The following is a 23,906-nucleotide window of genomic DNA, read 5'->3' as shown; positions in this document are numbered from 1 at the left end:
TTTAGAGGTGTGAGACTCATGACACAGCAAACAACACAGACAAGATTCCAATGTTATAATTTTACTGTTACTAAGATTTAAATAAGAGCAGTCGCATCAGCTAACGCGTGGCCTACCTGAGGTCCAACCAGACCAGCTAAACCCCTCGGACCCTCAGACCCCAGATCCCCCTGTGGAGACAACGCAATACACGAAGCTTATGTATCACAGACTTGAATAGTGCCTCACGTTGTTGCCTAAAACTATGTTGATGTTAGTGATAGATAATGCTTTCGCTGGCACAAGCTTGAACCCGATACTCACCCTCAGACCAGGAAAACCATTAACACCAGTTCCACCAACGGGCCCCTGTGAAACATCACAGCAACATCCTAAGTGCACAGGCAGGACACTTACAATGTAACACATTCCCAGTTCTCAAGGCTAAACTGAAGCAGTGGCAAGTATAAATGTGACACATACCACTTGTTATAATATACAAGTAAGAGGTGGAATACAGGAAGGAGAATAACACAGGTGACAGCTCCTCTTACCTCATTGCCGTCAGGACCAGGAGGCCCCCTCTCTCCCACGTCACCCACCACACCCTGTGAGACAAGTACACCCAGATTCAGTTTAACAGCTTCTAAATATACCCTCAACCTGCAGTAAATAAAACTTTAGAGGAGAATCAAACTGCTCAACATAAAACACTAGTTTAATCAAGCTCAGCAGCAGTTATGGTGATAACAGCCCTGGGGGTAATGACTTTGATCCACTTAGCCAGACGTACGCTACACATTCAGCAGACACTGGGCCTCCTGCCCAGTTGGCAGCGTCAGTACAGTCAAAGCTTCTTAAAACATTAACTTCAGACTCCGGGGCCCAAACTGGACGTTCCATCTGTCCTCATCACAGTCTAAGTGTAATTTAATTTGTGCAACAGTGGCACTAATTTTGCAACTGCATCCTGATAAACGCCATTAAATACGACCACTGGGATCTGTTACATACTGAGACGTAGACAGACAACTGTTGCTAGTGACAGACGGCAGACGACACAGTTTTGTGTTTGGAAGCATTTATGAACTATGGCAGAAATGAAAGTAGATCATTACGCGTCTTCCTTTGGGACCAGGTTTTCCAACGGGACCAGGAGGACCCTAGAAAGGAAAACAAATGAATGCATGAGAGTACAGTAATTTAGCCCAAAGAACGGACTGAACACATCCACTTAATAGTTCCCTTGGGACAAAGCAGTTGCAGCAAACATAACAGGGAACATGAAGACAAGGATTTCCTGTGCGCTTAGTCGTGCAACATAAATCAAGAAGCTGGCAGCAAAATGTTGATTAGAAGCTAAAACCAAAAAGCAGAATACATCACACTTCAGTCCGTGTTAGAACACACTGAAGATAAGGGAAGGTGGACAAGGATTAGACGACTATGTCATAGAATGATGAGGACAACAGAGGGAAATGTGATTTATGTAGAATAATTAGAACGGGTGTAATTTAATTGGTGAAATCAAACATCACTCACTTTCTCCCCCTCCAGACCCAGAGGCCCAGCAGTGCCAGGAGGCCCAATGAAGCCCTGCAAACAAGCACGTTGAACAATGTCTGAACATAGGAGCAATAATATACCAGTAAGAATAGTGTGTAACAGCCACATTTGAGCAATATTATGCAATTTTATCACGACAACCTGATGTCATTTGTCTCTGACGTCTACAGGAGCTCAAACTCAAGGGTTTTACGTTCATCTCACCTCCTATTTGTTTGTCTTCTACCTCTATGTGTATATATGTCTTTTTTCCAGCTTGAATAAACCATACAACTCACTTCCTACCTGTCCCTGTACATTAGCACTGACGGTGGTCTCACGCTGTTCTAATCAGTGTGAGAGAATGAAATGCTCAGTCCAGATGAGAGTGGTGCTGCTTGTACTTACACGCACACCTTTAGGCCCTGGGTTCCCCTGTGGCCCAGCTAAACCCTGCAAACAGGCAGAGACAGTGATGAGGAAGAGCCGTAAGTATAACATACATGTACAGCTTTTACATATTGCTTTGACACTGCACATGGTTAAAAGTAAAAAAAAAGCATCAGAAAACAAATGTTTTGGAGATTTTTTTAGGAGACAGCACCTGTATTAACTAAATTCCAAATCCATATAATAGGGAATAGGCATAGAATAAACACCTAGATATGACACAGTTATAATTATTGCTGTTGTCAGTAGTTTCTAAGAGAACTGATGGAGGCGTATTGTCGTATTTTTCACTGCACCTGCCTGCCAGGGTAACCTGCAGCTCCAGCTTCTCCCAGAGGCCCCGGGACGCCCTGCCGCAGAGGGAGAGAGCGAGGCAGAATCAGCAACAAAAAGGGATTAGACGGATGACAAAGTGAAAGAGGAGAACGCACATTTCTACCCGCAATGCCAACTGAGGGATAAAGCCAGCCTTGTCGTTCCACACCTCCTCCACCACCACCCCCGACCTGTCGTTCCACACCTCCTCCACCACCACCCCGACCTGTCGTTCCACACCTCCTCCACCACTACCCCCCACCACTACCCCCCACCTACCCCGGACCTGTCGTTCCACACCTCCTCCACCACCACTACCCCGACCTGTCGTTCCACACCTCCTCCACCACTACCCCGACCTGTCGTTCCACACCTCCTCCACCACTACCCCGACCTGTCGTTCCACACCTCCTCCACCACTACCCCGACCTGCCTGCACCCCTCCAGCCGAGCCCTCCTTCACTGGCTAAAGCGCTGCTTTTCCCTCAGCTTACTGTTCAAATCAGACTTTTGAGCTATTTTACAAGAGCCTCGCAGTCCCAATAATAAAAGTTATCATGATGTGTTATTTTCATACAGGAAGATAAAACTTCATTTTCTTAAAATGATCAGTGGTTTGTGATACAAAATCAAGGGGCAAGCGCACATGATCTCTCTCCACTGTCTCTGTTGTGCCACTGGAGTTATTCCTGCATTCATTGAAATAAATTTCTACTTGAGATGGCCAAAAAGACGCCTTAATTAGCTGTTAGCATTTTGAGGAGGTGAAATGGACTGATGATGACTTGCACACTGAACTGAACACCTATTCACTGTATCTTGTGTTAATCACGAAAGCATGGATGATGATAGAAATGCAAACACAACTTACTTGTTCACCTTGAAGTCCAATGGGACCTGGAAAACCTTTGGGGCCCTTAAAAGTGGAATAAAACAAACTCTTTTCAGTAAATGCAATCAGACAGATCTGAACTTTCCTTCTCTGAAGCTCATTTATCCTTGACTTATGATTAACAGCAACAGATGTTTACAGATCCAAAGCACAAGGCCAGATCAGTGACATCTTTGTCTTTCAAATAGTAGCGGTGCTTTGGGTCTGAGTTCCCAAGGTGGAGATGCTTAACCTGTCACACTCAATAAAAAGCTCATGTAAAGAACACGCTCAGTTCCAGTGGTTCCTCCTTTTAGGCATGTCAGTTGCAGGTGAGAAGGCTGAGATGTGATACTGTGGATGCCGTTGCCCCTGACCTCTGGCAGGGGGCCTTTCCTCTTACAGAGGACCTTTAACCTTAACCTTTAGCTCACTCAGGTTTGAGCAAGAAGAGCAATGTTCAACAGCCAAGTCTGAAGCTGTGAGAGACTGGCGGCGACAAAGGCATAGAGGTATGCAGAAGAAGAAGGAGAAGATTGAGCCAAGATAATGTAGGAAACATACTGTAGAAAAGAAAATTTAAAGTTACATATGCAGTTTTAATGTTTGGACTTGAGGCTCAGCAGCTAATCATCACACATTCTTTAGCAAACAGCTAAATAGCAACTACAGTACAGCTACTTCAACACAGATGGAGTATTTCACACCTCTGCACCCACGCCGTATTTAAACACAAGCAGAATAACCTTAATCTTACCAACGGGCCTAGAAATCCCTTTGGTCCCAGCAGACCCGGTGGACCTCTGTCACCCTATAGAACAAGAAAAGAAGTCATTAATGTGTTGTGGCAATAGTTAATTGTGGTTTACAATAGTACGTTAAAGGAAGGAGGAGGAATATCAAGTTCCTTTCAGTCGACGCAGATGAAAGTCATTTAGTATTAGGTAAAAGTAAATAAACAATGTTTTCCACAAAAGCTCAGCGACCTCGATGACTAATGGGAAACTGGAACTACGTTGTGAAAGAACACAGGATATAATGTTCCAATTTACAGTGGGTAAAATATGTGATGGGTCAGAGAACAAAAGGACAGAAATCGACAGGTTGCACAAGTCCTACCTTCTCACCCGGTGGAGCCTGGCCTGGAGACAGCCCAGGGTCCCCCTTCGAACCCTGCAACAGCAACAGGGTCCAAATGTAAGGAATGTAATCATTACCTGCTACTAACATTTAAACTTTCATTTTGACTGATAGCTCAAAGATAGGCTCAGCATGAAAAACACTTCACACATATTTTCCAAAACTAAATCAAAAGGTTTCTCAATCCATGTTCCACCTCTGCAGGGGTTTAGGGTGTGAAAATGACTCACAGGTCACTGTGGAGGCACTGATCTTGGTTCTGGATGCCTGAACATGTGGGTGTAAAAGCTGAAGGAACAGCCAGAAAGCAGAAGGCTCTATATTTTATAATCAGCAGTATATGACTCATCAAAGAGGAAGAACAGGGTTCTTCTCTTTGTAGGTGTGGGCTGAGATGTGAAGTGATGTGAAGCGGCCGCAGTGCTCAAAACTTCCACATGTGTCTCGTCTTCAGGTTAAGGCTGTTCTGCGTTGGCTGCTTACAAATAAAAAAGGTTTCCCATCGAGAGACAAACCAGGAGAGAGTGAACCAACAGCTTTGTTCTGTCTACAGTCTAGAGCCATTACATTGTGGTGGCCAGTCGGGACCACAGGCACCACAAGCATCTGCACGGAGCTGCCCACATCCTTACGCAGTTACACCAGCGTATCCTCTACATCTGCTCCCATGATCAAACAGGACTTTTAAAAGTAAAGCTGTCATTAAAGCACAGGGCTAAATTCAGTTCATCATAAACATTTTATTATTGTTGTTTTATGAATTTTTTATTCAACCTTTTATTATTCAATCCTCTGACTTGTCCCCGTCCTCAGATACTGAACTCACCTTGGGCCCAGGTGGTCCTGGCTGTCCTGGGTTACCATGTGGACCAGGGGGTCCCTAAAAAAGCAGAACACAACACTAAACAAAGCTATAATATTCTGGGCTCCGTTTAGCAGCTACGACTCATGACGGCGGTTATAGTGAGAATGAAAAAGGTAAAGACATGGTTGCAGCGTTAGAATCAATGAATCCAACAGTTTCCTAAATATGAATACCACACATGCCATACGCAGACTAGGAATGCAGTCGTTTTGTATCATGTCTGTTCTCAGCTCACTGAAGCTATTTCATTCTGCGAACATCACAGGTATGCAATGAATGCACAACCACATCGAAGCACTCCAAATATCACATTCATACCCACAGACACACACTCTCACGCATGCACGCACTCATACATACACATGCACACACACACACACACGCACGCACGCACGCACGCACGCACGCACGCACACACACACACACACACACACAAACTACAAATATACTGCATTCCTGCACATCTGTTCTCTGGCTGCTTTTTCTGCACGGCATCCAATTCTCAGGAAAAGGATCTCCCTCTCTTTCTTCCTCTCGTCCGCGGTCTTATCTGTCAGTTGTGTAATAGAGGCTTCAGCAAAAATATAAGTCCCAGTGAAGAATAAAAGGTCTCCACATTCAACCTTCATTCTTTGGTTCATGCTGCATAAACTGAAAGCCTAGTTTAAGTTAACAAGAATGAAGTGACCTATGAGCTTCACTGTGGTGTTTTACTGAGTCAGTGCAAAACAGCAACACAAAACCAACGTGCTGCCTTTTGTTCACACTCGATCCTGTCAATCATCAGCTCCGTAATTTACCATCTACATGACACATCCCTGTATCAAATAGCGTTCTGGTTTGTAACCACAGAGTGTGATACAGCGAACAATTAGAGGCATTGCAGTCGTTCTTTTCCCCGGAGACACGACCACAACACCACACGCTGCCTCAGCCCTCGTCACTGAGCTCCAAGAGCGGGTTCTCTATCGGCCACGTGCTTTCAGCGACAGCATCACCTACTGATGCTGCAAACATCAACCTTTAACTGAACCTCGTGTAGGATTCACCTACTCTTTAGGCTCCAGGGTCTGTGGCTCGATCGCAGCACAGCATTCGTCTTAGCAGCTGCAAACAGCGCAGTCTCACGATAAGAGCGAAGGGGAAGGTTTGTTCACTCAGCTTTAATGTCCTAAGGGTGCTGAGACATAAACAACTTTGCCTGAATCCATAAAACGAACTTGTTTCCCGTCATGTCTCTTTACAAATCAAAGTCCTTCTGAGCCTCATTGTGCCTCAGGGCACTTTTCCTGACAGACGCAGGAGGGTTTTTATAATAAATACAGTGGAAACACATATGGTCAACGTCTGCTGACGTCATATAAATACATCTGTTAATATGTTGGTGATGGTAATGACACAATTAACACAAAATGACACATAAGGGGACACAGTGAAAGGAAAACGCTGGCCTGTGTCATCGGCTTTGTGCAGGTTACTCACCCGAGAGCCTCTCTGTCCTGGAGGGCCAGGTAAACCAGGGGGACCAGCAGGACCCTAAATCACAGAGACAAAGAGACACAGAGTGAAGGGAAAAAGAAAAAAAGCTCTATGTTAATGGCAAGCAAAAACACGCAGCCCACTGTCCAGGCCTCCGAAGGACGAGTGCTGAAAAGACCAAGTGTTTTCAACTAAAAGCTCGGAGCAGAGGGGTTAAATTACATTATTGAAGAGAGACTGACACCACCAACTCCTGGTGAACCTCCAGGATTCACATGGTCCTCTGGCCCTGGGCAGCTGCATGTCATGCACCGTGTGTGTGTGTGTCAGAGGCACATATTGATTTGACGTTGTAAGAGACAGACTCCCTCCTTCAACCGTCCACTTGGACCACTTTCTACAACAGTTGGATGTCATTTGTCTTCTCTCCAGCAGAGGGCGTTGTTAAAATTCACTAACGCCTGAACTGACCTCTGCTCTTGGCTGCTCAGTAAACCTATCTAGTAACATTAAATCTGCTACTACAAAATGGGAGACACTAGAGAGCAAAGTCACGTCAATCAGACGACAAGAACAGACCCACAACTCTGACGGCCTCAGCTTGGATTCACCAGTGCACACTGAAAACAGCGACCCAGTCCACAGAGCAGGCTGAGCTGTGACGTGTAACCATTTCTGTATTGAGCTTGACTAATGTTGTAATGTTTTCACTCAGGTTATTATGGTTACACTCATAGGATACGTGTCCTCATATACAGTATGTCTTCAGGATCCACCAGGGCAACTCAATAACACGGCGCCCGGGTCCTGGGGCGGCATAACAAACCCAGATCATCACTCCTCCATCACCGTGTTTCACAGGAGAGTTGGAGTTTGGTTCCTCCTTTTCTGGACAGAAGAGTCTTTCTCCTAGCAACTTCCCAAACAAACCTTGACATTAACATTTGACACACTTAGCGAGAGCTTCGCAGTTCGATGTAGCTCTTGGGGTTTTTCCTCTCTCTTTGAGTCCTACATGATCTGAACACAGGGTGAACCTTCTGGGACTCCAGGGAAGATTACGTGTAAATAATCATTGTCCACTGTTAAACGCTTCCAGACAGATGTGGCAACAACGGCTGCTTTTTCCTATTGGAATCACCAACTCATCTCACACCTACTCAGACAAGTAAATAAACCCAAAGTCTTCACACCTACTGAAAATCAAATAATTAAAGGAGCTGTGACATTTTACAGGGAATAATATTTTTGTATGACTTCATTTTCAGTGTTTTTTTTTTCATCATCAGCCTACAATAGTGTTAAAACAACAGGACGATAGCTACAGGTATACAACGTCACAGTCAACAGTGACGTGACAGTAAAAAATATTTAGTCCACAAATTAAGAAAAATGTATTATATTGAATTATATCAACAACCAACAAAGCTAATCTGATTCAGATAATCAGAAAGATGATCAGATGTCCGTCATTTCTGGTACATCTTTGACTGTGACAGCTGATACTGCTGTAAAGTAAAGCGTTGGGATAAACACAGCTCTTTGAACATTGCTGACCACAAAACCAATCAAGTAATTAGTTTTCAGCAGGTGACTGAACAACAGGCCTGACCCCAAGCCTGTACATTGAGATGGAACTCAGATTTCTTTCATTGTCACTCACTTCATCATGTAGGACTATTACAGGTTTAATACAATTACAGTAGAAATGACAGAATGGCAATAGGAATTAATTTTGAAACTCATCTATCTCAAAGCCAATAAACATTAACAACAGCATGAAGACGCCTACACATAAATCTCTAATAAGATAACAGGAGGAATGTCTGTTTTATGTAAAGAAAAACTACAAGGTACAATATCCAGATCTTCTGATCCGATTCTATTGTGGCTTGAGCAGGAGATTAGAAAGGAGTTTGCTGGCTCATCCTGATCCCAACAGAGCACTAGAAGGGCACAAAGGGAGACATGAATAAAGAAACAGCTGTTTGTTCCTCCGGACTCCCACATACAGACACATGGAAACTGTGAGCACACCACCGCCCTCGCCAGGGCCTAGACAAACTGAGGCACTCATGCAGCAAAATGATAATATCCACAATACCTCATCTCTGATGCCAGGACAAGGGTCAAATACTTGGAGTCACTTAAGTGGAAAGCTGAAGGGGAGAATGAGTCATCGTTTGCACTTGTGTGACATTGGCTGAATGACAATATCCACTGTGTTGCTGCCCAACATACAGTAAACAAGTCAGCAGTTCTGTTCACCTTAGCAAATACCTCATTTTTAGGCCTTTGGGTCATGTGTACTGGATACTGTACCTTGATCAATACAGTATGAGAACCCTTCATGACATCAACATGTTAGTAGTAACTGTAAATGGTCCAAGAACATCAGCTGGGAGGCACTGACACAGAGGAAGACCTTCTTTCAGCATTCAAAGTCTGCTGGTATCAACATGGCAGTCAAGAAATGCAAGCCATGAAAATAAAAGCATTGCAACATAGTAATACTAGCAGTGATATCAATCGTTTGCCCATCCACTGGAGACATATGAGCAAAATCATGCTCATAATACTGCTGTAAAGAGTTTGAAGCTGAGCTGCAGGGCTCAGTGATCACGAGCCATGTTCCACCTAATGGGCTGCAGGCACTTTAAGCTAATGCTTCAGGTAACCGGCGGATGACGTCTTACATCATTCTTCAAGCTCTTGAACTGATTTGATATAAAGACCCAAAACATTTAACAGAAAATAAGCAATGCCTAAACAGCTGAGCAGCTCGCAGCCATCTTCCAGGATAAGGCTCCACTGACAGCTAGTTTTTGTAGCCAGGGTAATACCTCTAACCTCCAGATGAGTAATCCTCTCATAAAAACACAAGGGCCTGGCAGAATGTCAGCAAGGGAATGATATGTTATTGTAACAACTTGTGGATACATGAAGAAAGAACAGTGCTTTAACATGTCATCACCTCCAAATGACTTCACCACCCTCCAAATATTCCTTCATATATTCTTGGCCCATGTAAGACATTTCAAAAAGCGTTCAAATGTAAGTAGCCTAAATTAGCTCTGACGGGTACAGTAGTGTCTGGACTGGATCGTTCATGACTTCAAAGGCGATTCCATAATCACTCAGATATTCTCGTGATTCACAAAGTCGATCACTTACCACGGGACCTGGCTCTCCTTTGGGACCATGGAAACCGCCTTCGTAATCATAGAAGAACTCCGGCTCTTCGTATCCGTAATCGTATCCCTCCATGTTCGCGTCGTCGTAGCTGCCGTCCACATCGTGCTGTTCTGAGGTGTCCACGTGGTTCTCCCGGTACAAAGTGGTGCCGTTGGCTATCAGGTACATCTCCTGAAGCTGAGGAGTGGACTGGGATTGAGCGCGAGGGTCCTTGGAGCCGGTGATGGAGTTGTTCTTAAGTCCTTCTTTCAGTCGACTTTGCCTGGCTGGGGAGGTCAGATCTGGGGCGCCATGCAGAATCTGGACACTCACAAAGCTGCTTTCATCCTCTGTGCTGTTCTCAGACACATCATCATCACCCTGGGGTTGATTCTTTTTTGTCAATGTGTTTTTTGTAGCGGTCGTACTGGTGCTGTAGACGGGATCAAGCACTCCTTGCCCGCTTGGTTTGGGTGAGATGGGGCTGTCAGGCTGAGCAAGGGGGTCCAACGTGGAAATGTGGCTCTCGTCCCTCTGATGAAGGTTTACTGCTGATTTGAAGCTTGAGTTGTGGGTTAGTTTGGCATCTGTTTTCATGGAAGCACGATGTGTAGGCACTACTCCAGCGGGGGACTTAGCAGAAGGTTCATTTGCCTCAGAATCCAAACCAGAATGCAACAATCGAAAAGTGTCGGCCAGCCGGCACTTTTTCTTAAGGTAGCTGCAGTAGCGAGCGGCGGCTTGAGCGGAAGGATAGACATCTAGTTGGCAGACGCGACCGTGGAACGCTGCCGCTTTGGAGTTCATCCGTCCCAGAGTGAGAAGACCCCTGGAATCCCCCAACGTCAGAGACCTCCCCAGGGTCTGCTCTCGCTGCTGCACCGCCCCACAATCCGCGAAGAAGGACACCGAGCGCGCACGAACGCCAACGGCAAACGAGTGCTGGCGCCCGTCCTGCCAACTGTAGGTAAAGTAGATGGAGGCCTTCTCAGCCGTGTACACCACCACTCTGCGCGGCAGCAGCTGGATGCCGAAACGCAGCCGGTCCCTGCTGTCTTTGACACTAAAGAGAAAGGCATTGCTTGCTCGCCAGGAGCTGAGGCTCACCACGACGGAAAACTCCTCGCCGAACTCCGGCGGAAACAGGCTGGCTGCCGGAGCCTCATAAAGCGAGTCTGAATTGAGTAACACACCAAATCCAGGAACAGGGAGACTGAAGGGAGAGGAAGCGGTGGTATGAGCAGTCAAAGGTGAGCTCGTCCTGTCGTTTTCTGCGCTGCTTTGAGCTGTAAGCCCCAGCTGATAAAGGATATCCACACCTGTAGAACAGAGGAGACACCGGTGAGGTTAACATGTGTAAACAAGTTCACAAAGCAGGTAGATAAGATTACATTGTGCAGTACCATAATCAAACCATGAGGTAGCAAAACCTTGTCTTTTTAGATGCTAATCTTTTAAATTTTAAAGGTGCCAGTAACTCTGATTTCCTCAGGCAGGTTGCTGCAGAGCCCTGGGGTCTGCTAAATGCTCCTTCCCCCTTCATCACATCTCTGGAACAGATAAGGAAGTCCAAATATACACATGCCTTATGGTGCTGCTGTTTGAGGTCCCAAATGTATGTAAGAAGAAATGCCACCCAGACGAGAGAGCAGCCAGAAAACAACGCTCCTTATTACTGCTCGGAGGCTTGATTCAATCAGGAAAAAAAGGAGCTTCAATAATGAGTGAGTAATAAATAAATACAAAAAGATATTTTTATTACACATGACAGAGGCAGTTGTCAACCTTTGGGAGTCTCTACTCACTAAATGGTTCAGATTGAGTTAGAGCTGAGTGTCGTCAGCATAACAATAGCAAAAAACAGAACTAACATGAGGGTTTGACTAACGCGCCCAGAATTATTATTCGTATAGACATTTTTATATTGATAACCACCATTACGTTAGGTCTCTGACTGATTCCACACCACTAGTTTTCACATATTCATATATAGTTATTTTCCAACCCCAAATAGTCAGGAACTCTGTTTTCGTCCACTCTTTGTTCAAATGATTTACTTGTCAGACAATATTATTTTCTGTTATCAGCTATTTTTCTTTCTTTCTTTCTATTACACATACACTGTAGAGGCAGCTGTGCTCCAGATGAGCAGCAGAGGCTCAAGAAGGATGACGCAGACTTGGGGCACAGGAAGCTCAAAGAGGCCTGTCATTGTTTTTCCTGCCTACAGGTAATTCCTCGGTGACTTTATGAGACTGAGGCACAGCCAGCAGATGCGTGGGTGACCAGTTATTTAACTAGATTGGACACAATTAAAGACCAGAAGGCTGCAGGGCACTACGTTACATGAGTCACACACAGCATCACTGGGCAAATGGTTAAAGTAGGTATGAACTACTACAGCTGAAGAAACCAAGGAAAGATCATCATAGATCACCTTACAAAACACTCGGCATTAATATAATATAGTTGTGTCACACAACTAACACCAAAAGAACTAGTTAGTTAGTAGGAAAGTGGTGCATTTGAGGGAAAGCTTTTGTATTGTGGATTTTGGTGACTGCACTGGAGGGAGGATTAAACACAGAGCGAGTGAATGATTAGCACAAGCACCACATGCAGTTCATCTTCCTGAATCTGGTTTCACAGGGTTTTTAGTGCAGACCAGGAGACAGACTATTTATCTCTAAGCAAACACTGCGATGCCCTTGACATTCTTTGCCTGGAGTAATGTCAGCCCAGATTCCAATTAACCTGTCTGATGTGAAGACAAGCTCCGCTAGCATTCTGTGTGCATTCCTCCTCCCCTCATTATGATGGATTGATCCTTGGAGTAGTGTCGGCTACACGTGGGCAGAAGACACTTTCATTCTTCCTTGATGAATGAATTTCCTTCATAGTGTGAAGGAAATGTATGTATGTATGTGATATATGTGTGACATAATACTATATTATATTATACTGTAACCCCAATGTCATTATGCTGGTTAGTCAAGGTGTTCTGCAAATATGTTATATATATTATATATTTTCATTGTACAGATGTTTCCTTATACAGATGTTTGCTCCCTTTAATAAAAAGAAAACACTGATTGTTTGTTTCTTCCTGCTTTTAGGCAAATTTTCTTATCGTAAGTGCTTTATTCATAGCTTTAAATAACATTTCCACAGCTTTTAGTTACTAAGACCATCTCATCTAACTGCCTGCTTTCACTCCACGTTATGACATGATTGAAGTCAGCCTCAAAGCCACAGTGCACATAACCAGGAACAAGGTGGCATTCACCAGAATCACAGAACAGCTTTTCTCTGGGTTTGACTTTGTTATCCGGGTTTTACTAAAGCCAAATGTAGAAACACGTCCCCTGAGTTTGATGTCAGCAACGTCTTTGTTGAACTTTAATTCTGATTTACATGAGGATTTACCTTGAGCTAGGTAGCTTTCTTCTCCAGAGAGTACCGCTGAGCATACTGACAGGAGCAGGAGGAAGTTCCACCTACAGAGACGTGGAAACACAAGTCAATCAGTGGATTACACAGGACTGGCTACTTCGGTGCTGTAACAATTAGTATGTACAGTGGTCACAATAAGATGCACAAGGAAACACAGGTGTAGTTAATCATGATCATAAATGTTTTTTATTACTTATTTTAATAAGAATCACTTGTTGGAGCCTAAATGCCAACACCTCTAGGTGGCAGTGCCCACCTTTCAGCTACAGGAGAGCAGAGAATAAGACAATAAAGATAAATAAATGAACCCAGATGAGTTTCAACACTGCACTAACATTCGTTTCCCACTCTTGAGAAACATAAATTATATCCCTACACTTACAGATGAGGTCTGATAAACTGCGAGTGAAAAGCAATCACAGTCTCCAGCGGATTATTTTCATGTGTCCATATGTGTCCACCCACTGGACACAACTGTTCTTGTAAAGTTACTGTACCCAGATCTGAAGGAGGTTTAACTCAGTCCAGCCATGAATGACAATCAAAATCTAATTAGATGCAGCTAAATGGAAAGATCAGAGACTTCACGGGACATATGTCCTGTAAGTACATACAGTGGGTCATCCTATCATTATAGTGCGTCCAACAAATGAGTTCTGTAGAAAGAAGAAAGAAAGAAAGAAAGAAAGAAAGAAAGAAAGAAAGAAAGAAAGAAAGAAAGAAAGAAAGAAAGAAAGAAAGAAAGAGAAAGGCAAAGTTTATTTTTGACTGAGTGCAAGTAAAAGCAGCATGTGTTGTGTCTGTCACCTGTTCCCCGTCAAGAAAGTGGTGCGACATTCCTCAGCCGAGAAAACAGAAATATCCCCAAAGCAGGAAGAAGCAATAGGGGAAAGCAGGAGGGGGCATATGAACACAAGCCTCCATGTGCTGAGAGGTAGAAGTGACACTTCAGAAGACGGTACAGAATGCTGCTTCAACTTAGCTGAGACAAAAACACCAAACTAGACCTTAAAGTGACTGAATTCAAGCCTTGATGGTCTGTTTTCTGAGTCTAGTGGGTTCATCTGAGGCTGATGCAGACAGACCTGTTCAGCCCGTCTGTCAGGAACACGGGTCTATTTAAGGCATCCCTGGGGCTCTGCCACCAACAGACCCAGGTCATCGCTTCAGTGCATGTGCAGCAACGGTGGGAAAGAGTCAGCTCCTATTGTAATAATCAAATTATTTATGACGAAACAACAAGGAAGTGGTGGAAGCATGAAACACTTACTCACAGTATTTGCTGCAAACTCACCAGTTTCTGCTGTTACTTCATTATAATATATGATTTATTACATTGGGAGCTAAATCCTCATCTAATTGACAGCACACTGTGACATGCTTTCCAGTTCTGGCACCCAATGGAAAAGCCTGCTGAAAGCATGACAAAGCTCCCCAAACACTGCTCTGTTGACTAAGGGAAATACCACTATGGGTGTCGAGTAAAGACTATAAATAATCACAAGTTGAAATCCCCCTCCGCCGTGAATCATTCCTGCAGAAACAGCCCTTCTCTCCTCAAAATGAGCTCGGATTCCAAACAATGGCTCATTCAACCGCGGGAAAAGGCCGAGAGTCAAACGGAAAAGCAAAGTGTCGGATCCGGTTCGACGGAGAAAAGCTCACCTCCGTTCAGTGAAGCTGTTTCCTCGTGTTCAGCACTGACGTGTGTCAGAAGGTGGCTTGAGTTTACAGAATACTGTTCACAGGTCTGATTTGGCGGCTCGTTCACCAAATCCATCCCTCTGTCACACAACTCTGAGATGAGGAGGAAGCATGTAGACCATGATACCGATGCAGGTTCTGTTAATCCCAGCTGGGATAAGAGCAGCTTCTTCTCCTGTCCTGGGTGCATTGGTTGCGTCAGACCATGAAAATAAAGCCGACAGTCACCGTGACTGAATTGTTGGTTTAGAAAAGCTCTGTAACAGTGGCTGCAGTGTTTGTGAGCCTCAACACAGAGTCATTACTCAGTAGATTTGTGGTTATAGGACTTGGAGCGTGTGTGTATCTTCCATTATGATTATATGCCACTTTGAAAAGACGTGGCTGAGCCGAGGCCCGGTTTAAATGCTGTATTTGAAACACAGGGCAGGTAATAACTCTGATGACACGGGGCTCTGCACGAAGCGGCCGGCGAAGCCCACGTGAAGCTGTTGGACGACAGGGCATGGAGTAAACATCTGTGTTCCTTGCTAATCAGGTGATCCGTCCCTACACGCTGCACCTCTCAGGCCCAACCAAAACATTCCTGGATATGAACAAGCCACTGATCCGCAGCCAATATCTGCTGCTACTGGCTGCGTTTCAGCCTCAGCGCTCGTATCCTGAGCATAATTACTTCATTATGGAAGCGTGAAGCGGCTCGGAGTTCCTCTCACGTCCAAATGGCCAACAGCAAAAATTAACAGTCAACTACTTTCATTTGACTTGCTGTAGTTGCTCCTGCGTTTGACTTTAAAACCACCCCGAGCGACTGATGCATAAAAACATGAATCCCATAATATCCGGTGGCCGCTTGTGACGCGAGCCAAGCGTTCGGACGGTGCGCTTCCTCCGAGCGGCGACCGGAGTCAAGAGGTCGGTGCCGAGCAAAGATTGACTGAGTCCACAAGGAGCGAAGCCACAACCGGCTGTGAGTAAACGTCTGCGCTGCTTTATTGGTTTGCTCCTTCACTTTAGATGTGAGGAGGGTTAAATACACCTAATGACACACACAGGCCAAAGCCCCTGCAGCCACTCGTGTGTCAAAGGTGCAAGTTGGGATCCGACCAGGTGGAGGCGGGTTTCGCTCACCTGTGGCACTGACATAAGCATTTGCAGCAGCGTTTGCAGGAAGTGGAGGGTTGTATTCGTTGTGTAGGAGAATCGGCTTTTCCCAACGACCGCATACCATCCAAACAAAATCAATCCCATAATTCATTATAACAATATGGAATGTTTCCATGATGGGTAGTGTTTCAAAGTCTTCCCTTGGCAGCATATTCAGCCAGTGTACATGGAAAACAAATGTTGAGGGCCTTGTAAAGGGGCATTGTAGTGATTGGATGTGATAGCGGCCTCATGGTGAGCTTGAGTGTCTGTTCTTCATATAATGACCTTAAGAGCTGGGCAGCACCCATGTGGTGAACGCACACAGCTCCTCCTCGAGGCTGGTGGTCCGTGGAAACGTCTGTCATTTCTGAGCGCGTCTTAATCTGCGGGTGAAGCTGAACTCGCCTGTCTGCGCTGCGTTCTCCTTTCCCTGCTTCGTTTGCTGCGACGGAGCAAAGGAAGCAGCAAACGGTGAATGGGTCGAAGCCAGTGGCTGTGACGTTCACAGTGAGCTGCACAACACTTCCTGTGCTCAGAACCAAAAGACCTGGTCTTTAATAGACTCCACTTCCGGATGAACCCACCACCTTCAGGCCTGAGGAGCGCTCTCCCAGTCCGACCACTGCCAGCGATGGAGCAGCACAGCCTCCAACAGTGGATGATTGTCTGCAGCCCATGAGCCAGTCGTCCACCCATGCACACGCGCTCGGACCCCCTGTGGTTCCAGGGGAGGCCTCGCTTTGTGCCAAAGGGCCCTCGCCTTCCCTCTCAAGGACACTTAGAACCCCCAATCGGCCCAATGCTCCGTTAGCTCAGCTGCCTGTGGATTCTGTCTGGACAGCGTTCATAATGTGCTGCAGACCGCTCGGATTTAATTCCGATAGCAGGCAATATATTTGCTGACGACACGCACGCATCGGCTGCTCCACGGTCCCAGCTGGATGTGGCAGGGCAACAAAGCCCACGTCCTTTATGTCAATAACACACACGTCCATGAGGAATTTTAGGGTTTAAAGGCGGAACAGATTCAAAGTTTCAACACGGTGACAAACTGAGTTAATGAGTAAGACATTGACTCACTGTCAGTGGTTGATATCATCATAGAGATCACAGCAGAAATGTATCAGAGATATGCTGAATATGCATAATTGCATCCAAGACAAACTCTCTCCCTGCTAGTGTTTATTCCCACAGCTCATCACAGCAAACATGGAAATGATTAAAGACAAACATCATACTCAGGTTGTAATAAGCAGCTGCTGCGTTTCTCGTGTTCAACCACCCACGAACAGACCTGAGGCTCAAACGCCTCAAAGCCCCTGACAGAACCATTATCGAACGCATGAGGCTGAACACGGAGTCAGAGCGCGAATAAAGGCAGGGAAGTCACAGAAACATCCTGTTGTGAGGCAGCTCTGCACTGAAATAAGCTGCATGCGTTCAAGCCACTGAGTGGATGAGTGTCAGTCAGGTACCGAGTGTGACACCAAACCCCACAACAGTAACGTGACCTGCGCTCCCACTGCATTTGTGAAGTTCCTCCAACCCTGACATGAAGCCAACATCTGCCCAAACATCTGCCACTTACGTTGCTGCCGCGGAAACGTGTCCACTCCTTGTCCGTTGGGCTCCTAAATGCATTTGTATGCATTTGTCCAGGCAGCAGAGATCTGGGTGAAAACAGAGGATGCCTGCTCATGGGCCGACCCTTCGCTGCAGCCACGGGAAGCGCACTGCCGCCTCACAACGTCCGCATCGCGTTGCGGTCGCGTGGTGAGACTTCGCCCGCGCGGCGTCTTTGCGCTGCGCGGCGCGCGCAGGTCCGGCTGCTTCTCTCCGAGGGGGCGGACGGCGAAACCCGGAGGGCGGCTGATCGGGCGGCGGCAGAGCTCGCGCGGGGGTCGGTGTGTGGCTTCTGCTCTCGGAGCGGTCTCCGGCTCGACAGCAGATGCAGCTCTGCGCGTCTCTACCTCCAGGCGGTGGTTTCTGCTATGTGCCTTGACTTGCACTGATGCAAGGGGACCTGTGTTCACCCCAACGCGACTGCAGCTGGCGGTGTTGGATTTCACCAGTTACTGACTCGTGACATCACGGATATAGTTTTGGCCTCTGTCTGCTTTAGGTGCCGGCGCAGCGCGCGGTCCGCGGGCCGGAGGGCGGACGGCGCTGAGGAAAGCGCGGTCCAGGTGGAGACGCACGTGCACTACGGTTCACACCGAGACAGACATAATGCCACAGAGGCAGAGATCAGCTGTTGGCTGCTTCCTGTCTTAGTGATCCCTTCTATTACTACGTGCCCGTTAAAACCTGCCCAGTTGGATTCTGCTCTTTATTTTCTTTGACCACAATCCAATAATGATTTCAGGTTTATGTTTATGCCTAATTATCCAGTCATCATTATGATACAGACCATTTAATAATCATGTGCATGTAAATAATATTAAAATAAAGTGACTCATCACAGTGGGTAGCATGTGGTTTGTGGGATTTACTGTAGATTTTGCATCTGCTCCAAATATCAATTCTGCTTTATTTTTCTGGAGCGGATAAAAACGAGACACAAACATTATTGCAGCTAAGTCTGAATACTCTTGTCTCCCTCTTTATCTCCTGCCCTGGTTTTCATCCACACAAACAGGCTCTACTCCACTTGCACCGCTCCGCGTCCAGGTTAACCCATTAACCTAGAACAAACAGAGCTCTGTGGCTCCACGGGCGCCTCCCACAGCCCAGCATCCTCCTCCAGACGTCCCGGTCCAGCGTGGACGCGAAGGGCCTCCATCTGGTTTCCAGTTTAGGAAACTCAGGGGGAACTACAAGGAGCCGGAGCAGTTCCTGTCTTCAATCCCGGGTGAGACGCACAAGTAAAACAAGCAGGCACGAACATGGAGCTGAAGAAGTGGATCAGCTGCAACATTAACACCTCTTGGTGCTGGTTACGTTTACCTGGTTGCTCTCTAACCACTGTTTCTGACTCGCTCTCTCTCTCTCTCTCTCTCTCTCTCTCTCTCTCTCTCTCTCTCTCTCTCTCTCTCTCTCCTCCTCTCTCCTCTCTCTCTCGTCTCTCCTCGTCGCTCTCTCTCTCTCTCTCTCTCTCTCTCTCTCTCTCTCTCTCTCTCTCTCTCTCTTGTTCTCTGTCTGTTTTTATGATCAGCAAACACTGCAATGAAGCAATGCTGTTCTTCTAATGAGATGATTATGCATTTACTAGACCAACAATCATCATCACCAGTGTGTCCCATTTGTGGCTAGTTAACATTTCTTACATATAAAATGCGTTTAGACATGTAAATTTAAAGCAAACTCCCTCTTTTTTCACAAATCCAGATGTGAGCTAATCAGTCCAATGTGCAGTGCCGAACCAGAACAATGAGGCCAAAGAGTGACTGCTGTCAGAAAATCTGAATCAGACCCCGTCTCCGGTTTCTCTCTGGAGGATGAGCGCACGCCGACCTCCTCCTGAAACATGTGGTCGTCCCCGTTTCATAACTTGTCCCGTGAAATGGCTAATAAAAGCGCTGCAGTCGGGCCAGGACCGCGGGACCAGTGTTCCGTGAGGGTGACTACAGCGTTTTAAAGGCGTGTGCATGTTAAGAAGCGCCTGTGGAGGACAGCGCTTCTCATTCGAGCTGCTTCTGCAGACTGGCAGCGAGCTCTACCTGCCCGGCCCGGCCCGACCCGACCCGACCCGACCCGACCCGGCCCGGCCCGACCCGGCCCGGCCCGGCCCGGCCCGGCCCGGCCCGGCCCGACCCGGCCCGGCCCGGCCCGCGCCTCTAATTAGCAGACGCAGCGCTGTGAAATTGCTGCGCTGCGTGCGTGTCACCGGCTTGTAGGGCTGTTTGTGCCGCGCGGGGAGAACGTGGGCAGCAGCTGGGGGAGTGTTCAGCAGATGGTGGAACACGCTCAGGCGATGGAACAGTGCGACGTAGCGCACGCAGCGAGGCTTGAGGGATCATGGGAAAGCGCACAGGCAACTTTGAGGCTGTGTTTAGGGAAAGTGAAAGCACCCGTGGCTGACGTGGGATGGAGGAAGCGTCGGCTCAGGGGGCGGGGCTTCGTCTCAGCCCTGCGAGCGCTGCTGACGAGTCCTAGATTTCCAGTTTGTTTGATGGTTGAGTTGAGGAGTAGCCTGTGATTGCAGACAACAGACAGACAGCCATCTTATCACATGCTCGCTGTTGGTGCTCTATTGTGAGGAAATGAAGTCAACCCGCGCTTTCCGTTTCTGATTGCAGCACCGCGCCTTCAGACGGATCGAGGCTGCACATGTTGAGCAGACGTCAAAGCCACAAAAACAAGCCTGTCTGTCAACATTTACATAAAAACCTCTGGCATCCAAACGCTGCCAAAATCACACGGTGCAGCGTTTTAAATGACTCACATTTAAGGTGAATGTGTGTCATTTTCAGTTTCCTTAACATCATCAATTAACAGTTCTTGTGAAACCAGCGCACTGTCTGAACTTGTATTTAACTACACCCTAGAAAAAAAGGTCTGTCTGGTGTCTGGAAACTAGGAACAGAGAAAGAAATGTGCTGAATAAGATTCCTAAAAGTACATTGTATGTTTTTAATCAGTCCCTCATAATCATTTCAGCCTTTCACCTGATGCTAAACCAAATCTTGGTCTCAAAGATGATGCCGTGTCCAGAGAAGATCTGCAAAATGAGGAAAATCATCAAGACAAGAGCCTTTACTTAAGGCCAAGCAAACGCTGGAAACCGGGTTCTACCACCAAACGCAGCTGAATCGCTACTGTGCAGCAGGTAAATCATTCAGTCTCTCGGAATGTGTGTGGTTTTATACAGACACAACGTTTAAAACGTGTTTTACCCACAAGTGTTTATACTGTGTTATTACCACTGATGGCTTCACCACATACTCTGACATCTGCCCCACCTACAGTAGGTGAACCCTCAGATGAGTAAGGGAATAGATCATGTTCAGTAGGAGATGCTGCAGGTATTCAGACCACCATCATGTAGAACTACATGAAAAAAAAAAACCCACAAACATCATGAATGATATCCAGTTTGTTTAAAGATGCAAAAATGCAAAAAGGAAGTGGAGTGGACGGGAGGAGAGGGACGGCGAGAGCAGGAGCTCGCTCGCTCGCTCCCTCGCTCGCTGGCGGAGGGAAAAAAGCCACCTTGACCCCACTTTCATCTCTGGAGCTGATCCTGTCTGGCGTGAATTCTCCGTGGAGCTGGCTGTGGAACAGAGAGTGGCTTTATGCCCGCTTACTACAAAGTTCCCTATACAAAATCCCGTTTCATGAGAGAATGGCTTGAAAGGCATGTTGTCTCTTATCGCCAGTGATACCATTAGGCTGCGAGTAATTTAGCCTGATCCATATATTCTGTTGTGAAGTCAAGCCAGTACTGATGATTATTATCTTTAACCAAAGGCGAAGTGTTGAAAAATCGTGTCAGAGGGTTAAAAAGGTCCAGAAGAAAAATAGCTGTTATGTTCAAGCGTCATTATTTCATCTGTCCTCGTAATTCCTGAATTCAAACGAAACAAATATTCCCCATATTTCAGGCTGAGTTTCATTATCAAGAGATGAAACACGCACATGTGCAGGCTGAAACGGGCGCTCAGTCTGGGAGCGCTTCCACGGCAAGCAGCCTGTGTGGAAAACGCACCGTTTGGACGGTGGATCTGGAGCGCGGGCGGCTGGAGTCGCTCCAGGTCTTATTTCAGGGCCGTCAGAGAGCGCGCAGGCGGACGTCAGGGTTCTGTCTGCGAGCAGCGGCTCCCAGAAAAGAACTTCACACCGGGCCGTCGCTGCCGCTCCCTCTTTAAGAGGCACAAAACTATTTGCCATGTCTGCTCCGACTGCAGGCCCACGTCAGCCCCAGCTCCAGGTCCGTCCAGCTCCAGCTCCAGGTCCAGGTCCAGGTCCAGGTCCAGGTCCAGCTCCAGCTCCAGGTCCAGGTCCAGCTCCAGCTCCAGCTCCAGCTCCAGGTCCAGGTCCAGGTCCAGCCCTGTCCAGCTCCAGGTCCGTCCAGCTCCAGGTCCAGGTTCAGGTCCAGGTCCAGGTCCAGCTCCAGGTCCAGGTCCAGGTCCAGGTCCAGGTCCAGGTCCAGGTCCAGCTCCAGCTCCAGGTCCAGCTCCAGGTCCAGCCCTGTCCAGCTCCAGGTCCAGCTCCAGCTCCAGGTCCGTCCAGCTCCAGGTCCAGGTCCGTCCAGCTCCAGGTCCAGCCCTGTCCAGCTCCAGGTCCAGCTCCAGGTCCAGCCCCAGGTTCAGGTCCAGGTCCAGGTCCAGGTCCAGGTCCAGGTCCAGGTCCAGGTCCAGGTCCAGCTCCAGGTCCAGATCCAGGTCCAGGTCCAGCTCCAGCTCCAGGTCCAGGTCCAGCTCCAGGTCCAGCCCTGTCCAGCTCCAGGTCCGTCCAGCCTAGGTCCAGGTCCGTCCAGCTCCAGGTCCAGCCCTGTCCAGCTCCAGGTCCAGCTCCAGGTCCAGCCCCAGGTTCAGGTCTAGGTCCAGCTCCAGCTCCAGCTCCAGCTCCAGATCCAGATCCAGGTCCAGGTCCAGGTCCAGGTCCAGGTCCAGGTCCAGGTCCAGCTCCAGGTCCAGATCCAGGTCCAGGTCCAGGTCCAGCTCCATCCAGCCCCAGGTCCAGCTCCAGGTCCAGCCCCAGGTCCAGCCCTGTCCAGGTCCAGGTCCAGGTCCAGGTCCAGGTCCAGGTCCAGGTCCAGGTCCAGCTCCAGGTCCAGCCCCAGGTCCAGCCCCAGGTTCAGGTCCAGGTCCAGCTCCAGGTCCAGATCCAGGTCCAGGTCCAGGTCCAGGTCCAGGTCCAGGTCCAGGTCCAGCTCCAGCTCCAGGTCCAGCTCCAGCTCCAGCTCCAGGTCCAGGTCCAGGTCCAGCCCTGTCCAGCTCCAGGTCCAGCTCCAGCTCCAGCTCCAGGTCCAGCCCTGTCCAGCGCTCGGCTCAGCCGCTCACCGCTCAGACGGCTCTGAGCAGGTGGTGGTTGACCTTCCACCCACCAACACTTCAGGACCAGAACAGAGAAGATTTCCTCGCGTCATGTCACACATTCAGAGGAGAGTCTTTTTAATTATGATGCATTTTGTTCAGCCAAAAGATGAGCTATTTTTTAAGCCAACGCCCTTTATGAATGTACAGTCCACATCTGCAAGATCTGCATTTAAACAAACCCTGTCTGGCACAGATTCCAGTGGTGGAGTCCTCAGAGAAAACAGAGATCCGGACGATTCAGTCGGTGACAGCGTTTATGGCTTTTGCACGTGTGAGTGACTGTGCAATTAATATTTCTGCTGTGATGGATGTGAGTGACCCCATTTGAGGCCATGCGAGGGAAGAGTCTTCCTGTTTCTCCCATTCTTATTTTTACCTGTTTGTGAACCTGCAGCCGCGTTGTCTCTCGGTGAAGCTCTAGTCGCACATCGGAATCAATGAAAACCAGGCTGGCTATTTGTTTCGTGGAGGAGCAACTGAACAAAAAGAATCTGTTCTGAGAAAGATTAGAAACAACTGTTCCCATTTTCCATGAAAGGACAACATACATTAAGTTCTGCAGAAGAAGAGAACCCACAGTGATCCCTGGTTTGGTCGGACTTCCACAAAAACAGCCTCAAGGAGCAGGAAGAAAAGAAGCGGCAGTCGGGATTTAACATCTGAGCCAAGAAATAGGGCAAAATAAATCAATTTCAGGTTGAAGTTGGATATAAAACGTATAAAAGCAGAGCAGCTGCATAATGTCAGTGATTCAAAGTTATTACTGCCCAAACTGCTGAAAGCAAAGTGCAGAGAAGAGCTG

The 23,906-nt window shown here is 47.4% G+C and overlaps 1 protein-coding gene across 1 annotated transcript in view; it reads right to left on the bottom strand.

The window, feature by feature from the left end:
- Positions 1 to 18,383, bottom strand: part of LOC114853820 (collagen alpha-1(XXIV) chain) — a 39,814-nt gene extending 21,431 nt beyond the window's left edge. Inside the window, exons 1-15 of the mRNA XM_029147628.3 lie at positions 17,713 to 18,383; positions 13,245 to 13,315; positions 9,819 to 11,137; positions 6,648 to 6,701; positions 5,127 to 5,180; positions 4,280 to 4,333; positions 3,918 to 3,971; positions 3,161 to 3,205; positions 2,271 to 2,324; positions 1,933 to 1,977; positions 1,522 to 1,575; positions 1,098 to 1,142; positions 534 to 587; positions 304 to 348; positions 117 to 170 (exon numbers count right to left, since the gene is read on the bottom strand). Coding sequence (XP_029003461.1) covers positions 117 to 170; positions 304 to 348; positions 534 to 587; positions 1,098 to 1,142; positions 1,522 to 1,575; positions 1,933 to 1,977; positions 2,271 to 2,324; positions 3,161 to 3,205; positions 3,918 to 3,971; positions 4,280 to 4,333; positions 5,127 to 5,180; positions 6,648 to 6,701; positions 9,819 to 11,137; positions 13,245 to 13,315; positions 17,713 to 17,765 — 2,055 coding nt within the window. The 5' untranslated portion in view covers positions 17,766 to 18,383. The remainder of the gene's footprint in view (positions 1 to 116; positions 171 to 303; positions 349 to 533; positions 588 to 1,097; positions 1,143 to 1,521; positions 1,576 to 1,932; positions 1,978 to 2,270; positions 2,325 to 3,160; positions 3,206 to 3,917; positions 3,972 to 4,279; positions 4,334 to 5,126; positions 5,181 to 6,647; positions 6,702 to 9,818; positions 11,138 to 13,244; positions 13,316 to 17,712) is intronic.
- Between the last annotated feature and the right edge of the window lie 5,523 nt (positions 18,384 to 23,906).

The sequence above is a fragment of the Betta splendens genome, chromosome 4, assembly GCF_900634795.4.
Source record: "Betta splendens chromosome 4, fBetSpl5.4, whole genome shotgun sequence".
In the NCBI taxonomy this organism is placed as follows: domain Eukaryota; kingdom Metazoa; phylum Chordata; class Actinopteri; order Anabantiformes; family Osphronemidae; genus Betta; species Betta splendens.
The sequence above is the reverse complement of the archived record's forward strand: the minus strand, read 5'-3'. Positions and strand labels throughout refer to the sequence as shown.